This window comes from Aythya fuligula, chromosome Z, assembly GCF_009819795.1.
Source record: "Aythya fuligula isolate bAytFul2 chromosome Z, bAytFul2.pri, whole genome shotgun sequence".
Lineage (NCBI taxonomy): Eukaryota > Metazoa > Chordata > Aves > Anseriformes > Anatidae > Aythya > Aythya fuligula.
The window spans coordinates 31,985,275-31,997,986 of record NC_045593.1 but is presented as its reverse complement, the minus strand read 5'-3'; the positions used below and the strand labels follow the sequence as shown (position 1 = coordinate 31,997,986).

Genomic DNA, 12,712 nt, shown 5'->3' with positions numbered 1-12,712 from the left:
TTTCTGTAGTGATATATAGAAGGGTTAGAGCTTGTAAGAAAGGTATCAGTTATATGGCACTGGTGCTTAAAACTGTGTATGCCTCTCGGGGCTTGAAGGTGAGAGGAAACAGGGTTGGGCTTCAGGATCCTTCACATTTGCAGAGGAGGCTGGCCCAGATGATCCATCAGCCCTGGCTTCCCTTCATGCTTGGTGTGATAGGCAATGGTTGCTGCGGAGTTTCAGAGTTCTACAGTAAGTGTCCCAGTAATTTTTCATGAAACCAAGCAATAATTTTAATGGAAAAAGAAGAACAAAATATTCTTCAGCTTAGTCCTACCTAGAGAATGAGCATATTGGTCTGCAGTATTAATTAATTTTTTTTTGGTCACGTTTTTCATGTATTGTTTTAGTATTTGTGAAAGTCTTATTTCACCCCAGTCATTGAAACCTTTAGATGAGTTGGGGGGGGGGGGGGGGTTGGGGAGGAGGATGTGCGGTGAAGGGGGAAGAGATGATGTAAGCTGGCAGGTAAATGTGTGCTCCTTTCTGTGTTGGTTTGCATTCCTACCATGTCCCTAGGGCTCAGATAATGTCTGTATCTAGAAAAGCATGCATAATCCACAATGAAATGAACTGGTACCAGGGTCTGCACAGCCTAGAGGTACAAATTAGGAATGTTCTAACATTAGACCTGTTGGAAAATGTAACCTACCTATCCCAGTTGTAAGACCTCACTTGCAAGTGTGCCATCTGATTCTTTATCTCAGGCAAGAATAGACCCTATGTAAACTGTTACATAGGCCTAGTAAAGAGCCTAGTAAACTGGTGCTGTACATTGCAGAAAAGTTGAAAACGTAAAGACAGGATTGAATTACCATTTTCCTTGAGAGATCACCAAGTCAAATATATTTTTTTTTTCTGATCTGCTTACTAAATTTGTAGGGTGGGTATGTTCTGGCTAAATGAAGGCTGGGGAACTAGAGGTAACTGGTAAATTAAAAACAAAACAAAAACAACAGAAAAAAAAACACACACACACACAAAAACAGTCATTTTTTAACATAATTGTTTCTGAGTGTTTTTGTTTCTAGAAGAATATACGTATCAAAAGCAAGATGGGTGATAAGCATTTTAGTTGTATTGTAAAGCTTTTATTAATGTTGTTTTAAAGGAGGAGTTTTTAAGTTGTGGAGCCTGTAAATTGGAACTGCTTAGTTTCCTTCACCCAGGAAGAAAACTCAGAAGCATGTGTTTGTTTATAACTACAGGTAATTTTTGTAAACCAAATGGATCAAGGTCTTCAGCTGGAATTAGCTGGCATATCTGGATTGCATTTAATAGTTCAAGGATCAAAAACTGGGAATTTCCATTCACAGGGTAATAAACATATTCAGCTGCTCTAGGTATGATGACATTTGAAGATTGCGTTGTTACAATTCTTCATTTTGAAGGATGTGAGTTTTAGGCTGTTTACTGTGAGAAACAGGAGAAATTCAGCAGATTGTGACTGACAGCCTGGAGCCTTTAGGAACATACCAGTTGGTAACTTTGGGATTTCTTGATGCAGATTTCATGAATGCAAATTCTCACTTGTCCTTATAGAAATAAAAAGCTAATTAAGTTTCTTACATAGCCAATTTGCAGGTACATTGTATGTGCAGGTTAGAATTAAGGCAAAATAATTGCTTATAACAGTGATCAGTCTAACTAATGTCACAAATTATGATTAATGAGTAAATTAGCAGTGAATGCTGTAAATGAGTATGCTTTGAAAAAAATTTTAAAGACATAAATGAGTGCAAAAAGCTCTTCTGTTAAATATTGTGCATATATATTATAGCTTTTTAGAATATTAGCTCATAGAGGAATTGTGAAAAGAACAACAGCTCAAATAATTTGCAATGTATCTATATGGTATTAGGCTGAGATTATATGCAACATTTCCCTATCTATTCATGTTTATCATAGTTATATTTTGTTTATTAGGAAAGGAGCCTTCATCATTATTGAATTTAAACCAGTCTGTGGCCTGTTTATTACAATATTTAGCAGTTTGTGGTTTTTTTTATTTCTAACTAAGTGTCAGTCACATATCCAAGTGAAACCTGACCAGTATCAAAGAGGGACTCTATAACAAGTGACAATGATTTTTATGATGATATCTGTAAACTACCCCAGAGTGCACCTGGCACACTGTATTGTTCGTTCTGGGATCAGGAGCATTTCTGAGTGTCAGATGAAAAGTTTCCTTGGGAACAGTTGTGACTGTAACATCTTCCAGATTTTATTGCTACAAAACAAGTCTTTACAAATAAAAGGCTACTGTAATGTTTCAGGACTCCTGAAACACCGGTTTATGATAATTTACAAGTAAATAGGGGAGTCTGAAAAAAAAGCATCTAAGCATCTTTTTTTTTTTTTTTCCATATGTTTTTGTTATTTCATTCACACATACTATGAAAGCTGAAAAAGGACATGAAATGAAAATCCTTGAATACTTCTATTCAGCATATGAAACTATTTCGTATTTCAAAAATATGATTAAGTTTAATTGTGAATTGAATTGCAGTATGCTAGGAACTTCCACACACCCCAAACAGAGGGTCCAGAAACAGACCTGTGTTAAAGTCTGCATTCCCTATGTATCTTGTCAACAGTAGCTCCAGATGCTAAGCTTGCTATGCTGGTGCTGCAGACCTCCCTTTGCTTTTAAAAAGTGAAGTCTTATTTTCATATTCATCTGTTAGAGGAATTATCTCCATAAAAGAGCTTACTCCAGAATAACTCTCAGTTGCTATGGAAAGAATGGGGCTGCATTTAAAAAACATTTTGTCAGACAGTTTATTTGAATGCTGAGGAAAAATGTAACGTCCTTAAAGAACAGCACAGGGTGTAGAGGAGTATAATTAGAACAATTAGACAATTCCATAACCTTGAGAAATATGAATTAGTTCATTCCATTCACTTCTTCAGGATTGTACTTAAACTTATGAAAATAAAATGTTACAAAAGAATCAAGAGATACCTTATGCTCATGGAAAGTTATGGAAAAGTTCTAATCCAAATCAGTTATGTTAGTGTCATGTGAGAAATGCATTTTCTGGGGCCTTGATGTAGAAAAAAAAAAAAGGCAGATTCTTCCTGAGTGGCAGTAAACTCTATTTCAGAGTTCTGTTTGTCTCCTTGGGGGACAGCATGACTTTTTGTGAAGCAGCAGCTGAACTGCTATGGCTTTAAATTCCATAAACCAAACATATTAGATCAGTATATTTAAGGTGATCTAGCAATAAATTCAATTTTACTTCATGTTTTAGGCTGTAATTTGCAGCAGTTCAATAGTTGTTACACGAGCTTCTGAGTGGCCCCAGCGAAAAGTGGATAACAAGCAGTAGGGGGTAGGAACTCTCAGGCCTAACGCTTATGCTTACTCTGCATACTTGCCAATTACAGAAGTGTTCTGCTGTACAGCTTTTCCTTGTCAAAATATCAGCGTTCAGTTTCTGTACAAAGATCTGGGAGGGCACTAATAGCTGAACAAGCTGAAATAAAACAAAGCTGCATTGTTTATGTTTAATACTGCTGCAATTTTGATGACATTCACAAGAAAGTTTGGAGTAAGAGCAGAAATATGAGTATCTGATTTTTACTGAATCTTACCTTTTTTTTTTTTTTTTTCCTTTAATTTTGCTACTATTATTTGAATTGCAGCTTTATTGAAAAATGACAAGAGTTTTAATACTGCTGAGAGGCTGTCATATGATTGTCGGTAACCTATTGGATCTGATTTTTTTTGGCAGATTTAGTTGCACTGGAAGATTCCCATATACATGTAGATAGCTGAGCTTAATGAAGTGTGCTGGATAGAGTGTCTTTTGTACTCTACATCTATGTTGTTAAGGGAGATTGAAAATAGTTGTCAATTCTCAATCAAAATTGCCCTTATGTTAATAAGCACAACTGTGTGTGCAGTGTAATTGTATTTGCTATTACAGTCACTAGCAGCTTATGTCGGATTCAATGTCAAGAAACTGACAACATTAATTGTGGAGCTAATTTGTGTCAAATGTTAATTAACAACCTTTATAAAGATAAAGGCAACAAATACTACTTTTGGTTTTTTTTGATTCTGTCTGGGCATGAGTTCACATCCTCATTCACTGATGATAGGCAGTTTATATGTAACAAGATGAACGTATTGATTGAATAATGAAAAGATGGATCTCGTGTGCTCATTGTTTGTCCTTCTCCATGGCTGGCTGGCTACTATCACCCTAGTCTTAGCTCATCTGGACCATAAATGAGTTTATCCTCATAACACCTATTAAACATCCAGACAGTATTATCCTTCTGATGCGTGTAACTTTAGTCTTTACAAGATCAGCTTAAAACTTTGCCTGTCTTGAAAAAAATCTACAAGGAGGGAGTTATGTCTACAAGTAGAAAATTACATCATTACGTAATAACCCTGCTTGTCTTTTCCCTCTCCTGCTAGAATCAGAGAATGGTTTGGGTTGGAAGGTAAATAAAGACCATCTAGTTCCAAACCCCCTGCCATGGACAGGACATCTTCCACTACACCAGATTGCTCAAAGCCCCATCTAACCTGTCCTTAAACACTTCCAGGGATAGGACATCCACAGCTTTTCTGGGCAACCTGTTTCTCACCAGCCTCACAGTGAATAATTTCTTCTTTATATCCACTCTAAACTTTTTTTTTTTTTTTTTTTTTTTTTTTTTTTTAATTTTAAAGCCATTAGTTTTGTCCTGTCACTACACTCCCTGACACAGAGTCCCTCCAAAGCTTTCCTGTAGATCCCTTTGGTTCCTGGAAGAAGCTTGTTATAAGATCTTCCCAGAGCCCTCTCTTTTCTGGGCTGAACAAGCCCAACTCCCTCGGCCTGTCTTTGTAGGAGAGGTGATCCAACCCTCTGGTCATCTTTGTGGCCCTCCTCTGGACTTGTTCTAATAGGTCTGTGCCCTTCTTGTGCTGGGGTCCCCAGAGTTGAACACACTAAACACACAGTAAGAACTTGATTCATACTAAATTCATACTAAGTTTTATTAGATTACAGGTCCACCAAAATTCACATGGGACTGGAAACACATTGTTATTCTTCAAGTACCAAACAAAGCCAAGTTAGCTCTTCAGCCTTATTTCTGCAGCTTCACTACCTTTTTACTGCTCTGCAGAAGATAGTAAGTCATTTTCAAAAGGAGGCATAGCAGTTTTAGTCCTTTTTAATTTTTTTCCCAGTCCTAGATGGAGTCAGAAAATTAGCTTTATCTCTATCACCAGTTAGGTTTTATAGAAAACATACATTTTCAAGTATACTGCCATGTAACATTAGATAAACAAGTATTGCAGTTTTCAGAGTTTTGGAGGTGGAGCTTTTTTTCATTATTGTTTGTTTGTTTGTTTATTTTGTTTTATTTCCAGTTTATCAGCAATGGGAAAGGCAAATTGTCTTACAGTATAAATTAGTGCAAGCTCTGTCATTTGCCTGAATTGCACTAATGGAGAACATGTCTCTGAATGCCTAATAAGAAGGAAAGAGATTCTCCTTTATCTGTCTTCTCTTTAAAATTAGTATTATCATGAAACAATATATTGCATATGAGTAAAAGCATGCCAACCATGGATATTGGCAATTAGGCGAAGTCCCTGGTGACTGGCAAAAAGGAAACATCACTCTCATTTTTAAAAAAGGGAGAAAGGAATCACAGAATCACAGAATTTCTAGGTTGGAAGAGACCTCAAGATCATCGAGTCCAACCTCTGACCTAACGCTAACAGTCCCCACTAAACCATATCCCTAAGCTCTACATCTAAACGTCTTTTAAAGACTTCCAGGGATGGTGACTCCACCACTTCCCTGGGCAGCCTGTTCCAATGCCTAACAACCCTCTCGGTAAAGAAGTTCTTCCTAACATCCAACCTAAAACTCCCCTGGCACAACTTAAGCCCATTCCCCCTCGTCCTGTCACCAGGCACGTGGGAGAATAGACCAACCCCCACCTCGCTACAGCCTCCTTTAAGGTATCTGTAAAGAGCAATAAGGTCACCCCTGAGCCTCCTTTTCTCCAGGCTGAACAAGCCCAGCTCCCTCAGCCACTCCTTGTAGGACTTGTTCTCCAGGCCCCTCACCAGCTTTGTCGCCCTTCTCTGGACCCGCTCAAGCACCTCGATGTCCTTCTTGTAGCGAGTGGCCCAAAACTGAAGACAGTACTTGAGGTGCAGCCTCACCAGAGCCGAGTACAGGGGGGCGATCACCTCCCTAGCCCTGCTGGTCACACTGTTTCTTATGCAAGCCAGGATGCTGTTGGCCTTCTTGGCCACCTGAGCACACTGCTGGCTCATATTCAGCTGACTATCAACCATCCCAGGTCCTTCTCTGCCAGGCAGCTCTCCAACCACTCATCTCCCAGCCTTGTTGAACTTCATACAGTTGATCTCAGCCCATCGATGCAGCCTATCCAAATCCTCCTGCAGAGCCTTCCTACCCTCAAGCAGATCGACACACATGCATAGCTTGGTGTCATCTACGAACTTACTGAGGGTGCACTCAATGCCCTCGTCCAGATCATCAATGAAGATATTAATATATTATATATAAAGAGGACCGAAGATATTAAAGAGGACCGATGAAGATATTAAAGAGGAAGACATGGGGAACTACAGACTGATGAGCCTCACCTCTGTTCCTGGCAAGATCATGGAACAAATCCTTTTGGAGGAAGCGTTAAGGTACATGCAAGACAAGGAGGTGATCTGGGACAGCCAGCATGGCTTCACCAAGGGTAAATTGTGCCTGACCAATCTGGTGGCCTTCTGTGACGGATTGACTGCATCAGTCAACAAGGGAAGACTGACTGATACCATCTACTTGAACTTCTGAAAGGCCTTTTACAGGGTCCCATTTGACATCCTAATCTCTAAATTGGAAAGATATGGATTTGAATGGTGAAACATCCAGTGGATAAGGAATTGACACAATGGCTGCACGTAGAGAGTGGTGGTCAATGGTTCTATGTCCAGGTGGAGAGCGGTGATGAGTGGTATCACTCAGTGGTCTGTCTTGGGACAAGTGCTTTTTAGTATCTTCATCAATGACATAGACAATCGGATTGAGTGCACCCTCAGCAAGTTTGCACAGGACATCAAACTGAGTGGAGTAGTTGATAGCAAAGAAGGAAGAGATGCCATTCAAAGGGATGTGGACAAGCTGGAGAAGTGGGCCCATGTGAACTGCATGAGGTTCAACAAGGCTGAAGTGCAAGGTGTTGCACCTGTGTGCAATCTGGGGCAATCCCAGACAGGAGTACAGACTGGGAGAGGAACTCATTGAGAGCAGCCCTGTGGAGAGAGACTTGGGAATTCTGGTGAACAAAAAGCTTGACATGAGCCAGCAGTGCGAATCTGCAGCCCAGAAGGCCAACTGTATCCTGGCCTGCCACAACAGGAGGGTGGCCAGCAGGTCAAGAGAGGTGGTTCTCCTCTTCTACTCTGCCCTTGTGGGGTCCCACTTGGAGTACTACATCCAGGCCTGGGGGCCCCAGCACAAAAAGGATGTGGAGCTGTTAGAATGGGTCCAGAGGATGGCCACGAAGATGATCATAGGGCTGGAGCACCTATGAAGAAAGTCTGAGAGAGCAGGCAATGTTCAGCCTAAAGAAGAGAAGGCTCTGGGGAGACCTCATTTTGGCATTAAAGAGGGCTTATAAAAGGGATGGAGGACTCTTTACTCAATTAGATAATGATAGGACAAGGGGGAATGTTCTTAAAGCAAAAGAGGATAGATTTAGACTAGACATTAAGAGAAAATTTTTCACTGTAACAGTAGTGAGGCACTGGAAGAGGTTGCCCAGAGAGGCTGTGGAATCTCCATCCCTGGAAGTGTTCAAGGTCAGGCTGGATGGGGCCTGATCTAGTGGGTGGCATCCCAGTCTATGGCAGGGGTTTTGGAGTTAGATCATCTTAAAATTTCCTTCCAAGACAAGCCATTCTATGATTCTATGATTCATGGTGATTGGCATAGACATAAAACCTAGTAGTAGAATATGTTTGTTTGTTGTTTTCCAGAGCTGGTTTAACATAGTTCGTCACACTTTTTGTTCATTGTTTTTCATTGCTTTTATTTTCTTTGTTGTTAAATTATCTGAAGTTCTCCTGAACCCAGGATAGTTAAGCCAGATGTTTCAGGAATAGTTTTTAAACTGAATTGTTTTTCTCCTTAACCTTAGTAATACATGGCAAAACTGGCAAATTTTCCAAAATGGACAATATCTCTAAGGAAGTAAGTTATTTTATTTATGTTGAGTTTTTGAATTTGCCAGTCTCTGAATGAATCATATATTTAGAATTAAACGTATGAATTAAATTAATCATATATTTGGAATTAAAGAGTCTGTGAGCTGATTAACTTACACATGCTGTGTTTTTCTTTTATTGGTTTGATGTTAAACAATGAATTTGCAAAATGTCAAAAAGAATAAAAAGAGAATGACAGTGTATCAGTTTTTTCTTGATGACACACATTCACAATTTGTGCCAGAGAATATTTGATTCAGTCATGTCTCTGCATATCAGAAAGCTAAGTTAATACATGTGTAGACAAAAATTCAAGGCTAGGAGTTTGGGTGAAACCCTAGATGGTGAAACCCAGATGCTCTTCATCAGAATATATTTCTGTCTTTTCTGTTGTCCAAGAATAAAGCCTGTGAGTTGGGAAAGGATTTTTAGTTTCTTTGCTCTACCTCTGTGTTTAATTCACTGTGGATTTGGAGATTTTTTATCTCCACAGCAGCAATGATGGCACACTGTTTTGCTGTGCTCAGACTTGCTATAGCGCTTTTTTCAGGTTTGTTCTTAGTGAATACGTAGTGTTCAGTAGGCAAAATTAGCACAGCAGGTAGTTTATGGAGGTTTGAGCATTCTGGAAAGTTGAAAACACAGCAATAGCAATTGTGTCTTACCTTTCCATTTAAGAAGAAAGGGTGTGGATTCTCAAATTGTAACAGTTTTACTTTATTTTATTTTATTTTATTTTATTTTATTTTATTTTATTTTATTTTATTTTATTTTATTTTATTTTATTTATATTTTAGTGGTATGTTGCACGTTAGGCATCAGGTAATTGTGAAGGTTGTGCATTGCCCCATCCCTGGAGGTGTTCAAGACCAGATGGGAGAAAGACCTGGACAACTTGATTTAGTGAGTGGCATCCCAGTCCATAGCAGTGGGGCTGGAATTAGATGATCTTTAAGATCCCTTCCATCCCAAGCCCTTCTATGATTCTATAATATTTAATGTAGCAACATAAAATATTGCATATTGAGTTTGGTTTTTAGTAATGGCTACAACATATTTTCTTGGCATTCAAAATAATGTCAAGATTTCCACCAGTGTTACATACATATACACTTATAGCCTGCTGGGGTTTTGACATTTAAATAAACATGCTGACAAGAATTTTTGCCTTGTGGAACGGGCAGTTCAGCAGAATAACAGTTAGGCAGACATAAGAACTGAAGAACAGCAACTCAGAAACAAAAACTAGTACAGTACAGGTACATAGCCGCCAGTTCTGAGAGGTCAGTGAAAACAACCAGAGAGGCTGAGAACAGAAAGTGACTGTTGAAAGTTGAAGAGGACAGCAGAAATTAATTGCAGCAGTTGCTGTAGAGCAACTACATATAACAGCTTACAGCTGAAGACAGACCACAAAGCCAATACCCATGGCTTTTTGTTATTTGTTTGTTTTATAATTTAATAACCCTAAATACTCATTTCATATCATTCAAATCAGCATCTTCAAGCATACTGGATTGCTAAAAACTGCTCAGCTCAGAAAGAGAATGATGTACACAAACTCTTCAACATCTCTGAACTATGGTTAGAAATCTCAGTTTTTACATTGATTTTTCAGGAGTCATGTCTCATGTCAGTGTAAGTTTGAAAATTCTATTTTACCAGAAGTCCCATAAATTAAGTTAAATTATGTTTTTACAGAAAAGGAAAGTAAAAGAATAATTAATAAAAATGTCCTTTCCTACTTTTGAAATTTCTTCAGTTCTCTGTCCTCTTCTATTCCTGCAGTAGTTGTATTTTATGTGTAAATTTATTTATTTATTTTGACAGAGTGGAATAATGTGGGAATGAACAGGAATTATATTTGAAACTGTGCCCATGCATATATCTCTCTTCTTTTATAATCCTTTCTGCATAGACTCTTAATACATAGGCATTTACCTCCCCACTGCAAACTTACAGATGGTTTCATAGAATTTCTCCTAAATGTAACTGATTTTAATGGCCTAAAGGTGGAGATCCTGTTTTCATGACATCCTGCGATCATAACATCAAGTCATGAATCATGATCTTATCTGAGTTGATTGATGAGCTCATTTTACAGGAGAAGACAAATTGGATTTTTTATTTATACTGGTGATAAAATATAATGTGTGATCTTGCTATTTTGATGATATCAGATTTTCCATTTTAATATAAATTTACTAGTAAAATCTGTAAGTACTTTCCTGACCTTTTAGTTATTTCTTAGTGCTTTTTCTTGCAGGTGAATGCTATTATCTAAGAAATAAAATATTTTATACCTTTCTTCATTCTGAAGTCTTGGCATAACTTATTTTTCATGGGTCCTGCTTAGATTAATGCTTTTGTTTGTTTGTGTATTTGTTTTAGCACCACCAAAGTTTACAAGAACACCTGTCGACCAGACAGGGGTTTCTGGAGGAGTCGCCTCATTCATCTGTCAAGCCACAGGAGACCCAAGACCTAAAATTGTCTGGAACAAAAAGGGAAAGAAAGTCAGCAATCAGAGATTTGAGGTATTAGGTCCATTGTTCTGTTCCTCTGAAAAACATAAATTCCAGTCTCACTTCAAATCGCAACATATGTGCTCTATTATCAGTGATTAAACAAAATAGCTATGACCATTGGGAATAATATAGTGGGAGCAGTTTTGTGCAGGTTTCATTTTGCAAACTAGTTATAAATAGCACTGTTAAAGGGAAAACTGCTGCTGTTGCATTCTAAACCAGCATGATCCAAATGGGGAGCCTTGGCATGCTTCAGTTCACCCTGCAAACTTTTCTGTAAAGGAGATGGGGAAAATTATTTGATCAGTGATTATTGTCCCCAGAGAGTAAGCCACCTCTGTCTGTGGCAGTGTGCACCAAGCAGGCCTAGCCTACTATGGCTTCTGCTGCCACAATTGCTTACCACTGTTGCAGAGAAAGATGAAAGGGACATTATATTTCCTGCTGCTGCAGAGGAAATATAAAAGTTGTTTGTTTTTGATTCTTTTCTTAACAATATCCTTGGGAAAAGCTATAGAGAGAGCTGTTTCCTCTCTTTCCACAACCTTCAATTAAAGGAAACGGTGAAGATAATCTGTTCAAAGGATACAGGTTCTTTGGGGAAATAAAACAACTAATAATATTCCCTCTTTTAGTGGCAGGAAGAATTGATATAAAATATTGTATGACCTTTAACATGAAGAACAAATTCAGAAAATGGGAGAAGGCATGTATAATGGATACCAAACTGGGGCTGATAATGTATAATTTTCCTAGTGCCTCTTCACTGTTTTCACTGTTAACATGTCTCTACTTTTGCATCAGGAAAACAACTGTTTGGCAAATGACTAATTGGTGTATAAAACAGTGACACATTTTTTGAGTGATCTAAAATATATGTATAAAATGTTGAATGAATGTTGAAGTCTTCAGTGTTCATTGTTAGTAGTTTTGGGGAATATTGCTTTCACTGGGTTTCAGTTTAGACTTGTGCCAGTAGAAAAGAATTGCATTCCTTGCATAGACTATTTTCTTCTTTCCTTTTTTTTTCTTTTTGTTCAAAATGAATTTAAAGATATTTGAAGTACTTGCAGTATGCAAAAGCTATCAATCCCTTTATTAACTTATATAGTTATTTGCTTGTTTATTTACTGCAATATGAAAAAAATAATTTAAATCAAACGTAAAAGTGACCTGATAGTGCCAGGAACCATTTGTTCCTTACAGAATATTTGCAGAGCTGTATTTGGATACAGGGGTTAACATAGAAATGTTATCATAAAATCTACGTAATTTATCCCATTCTGGTCACAAAATGTTCATTCAAGTTGACTCTTAAACAGTGAAAGATTGGGCATGTACATGTTTACCGCGGCTGAGTTTTATTTTTCAATATGTGGTGTTTTACTTGATTCATGTATTGTTTTCTGTGTGTCTATATACCTGGTTTTAGGGAGAATAGGCAAAAATACATCTGTTTTATTTCCATTAAAATGTTGGAATGCAACCACAATAAATAAATAAATAATAAATTCATTTAGTGAAATACAGAACAAGCTGTATAGTCAGGTAAGATGGAATGTATTTCAAAGAAATAGAAAACACATGCCAAGTACTTTATTTATTTTTATTTATTATAAATATTTTTTTTTATTATAACCCCTGAACAGAATGCTTATAAAATATCCAAATAAAATACATGGAACATAAACATTATAAGCACTTTTATTTCCCATTAAAAATCAGAGCATTAATTCACATTGTAGAATCTCAGAATAACAACAGAGTAACGGCAGAAATGAGATTCAAAAAATACATAAGGAATCTCTGGGAAACAAGAAAAATCTGAGATTTTTTCCTTTTTTTTTCTGGTACGTTTATTTTTATTTATGTATTTATTAGATTAATGTTTTGA

General features: G+C 37.5%; 1 protein-coding gene across 43 annotated transcripts in view; it reads left to right on the top strand.

Moving 5' to 3' along the window:
- Window positions 1-12,712, top strand: part of PTPRD (protein tyrosine phosphatase receptor type D) — a 408,570-nt gene that overhangs the window by 155,638 nt on the left and 240,220 nt on the right. For 25 of the 43 annotated variants that reach the window (XM_032206666.1, XM_032206669.1, XM_032206656.1 and 22 more), the window contains exon 3: window positions 10,682-10,827. In XM_032206666.1, the coding sequence (XP_032062557.1) occupies window positions 10,682-10,827 (146 nt within the window). Of the gene's footprint in view, window positions 1-10,681; window positions 10,831-12,712 lie in introns of all 43 variants that reach the window. The other 18 variants (XM_032206648.1, XM_032206638.1, XM_032206630.1 and 15 more) reach the window with 1 other exon arrangement.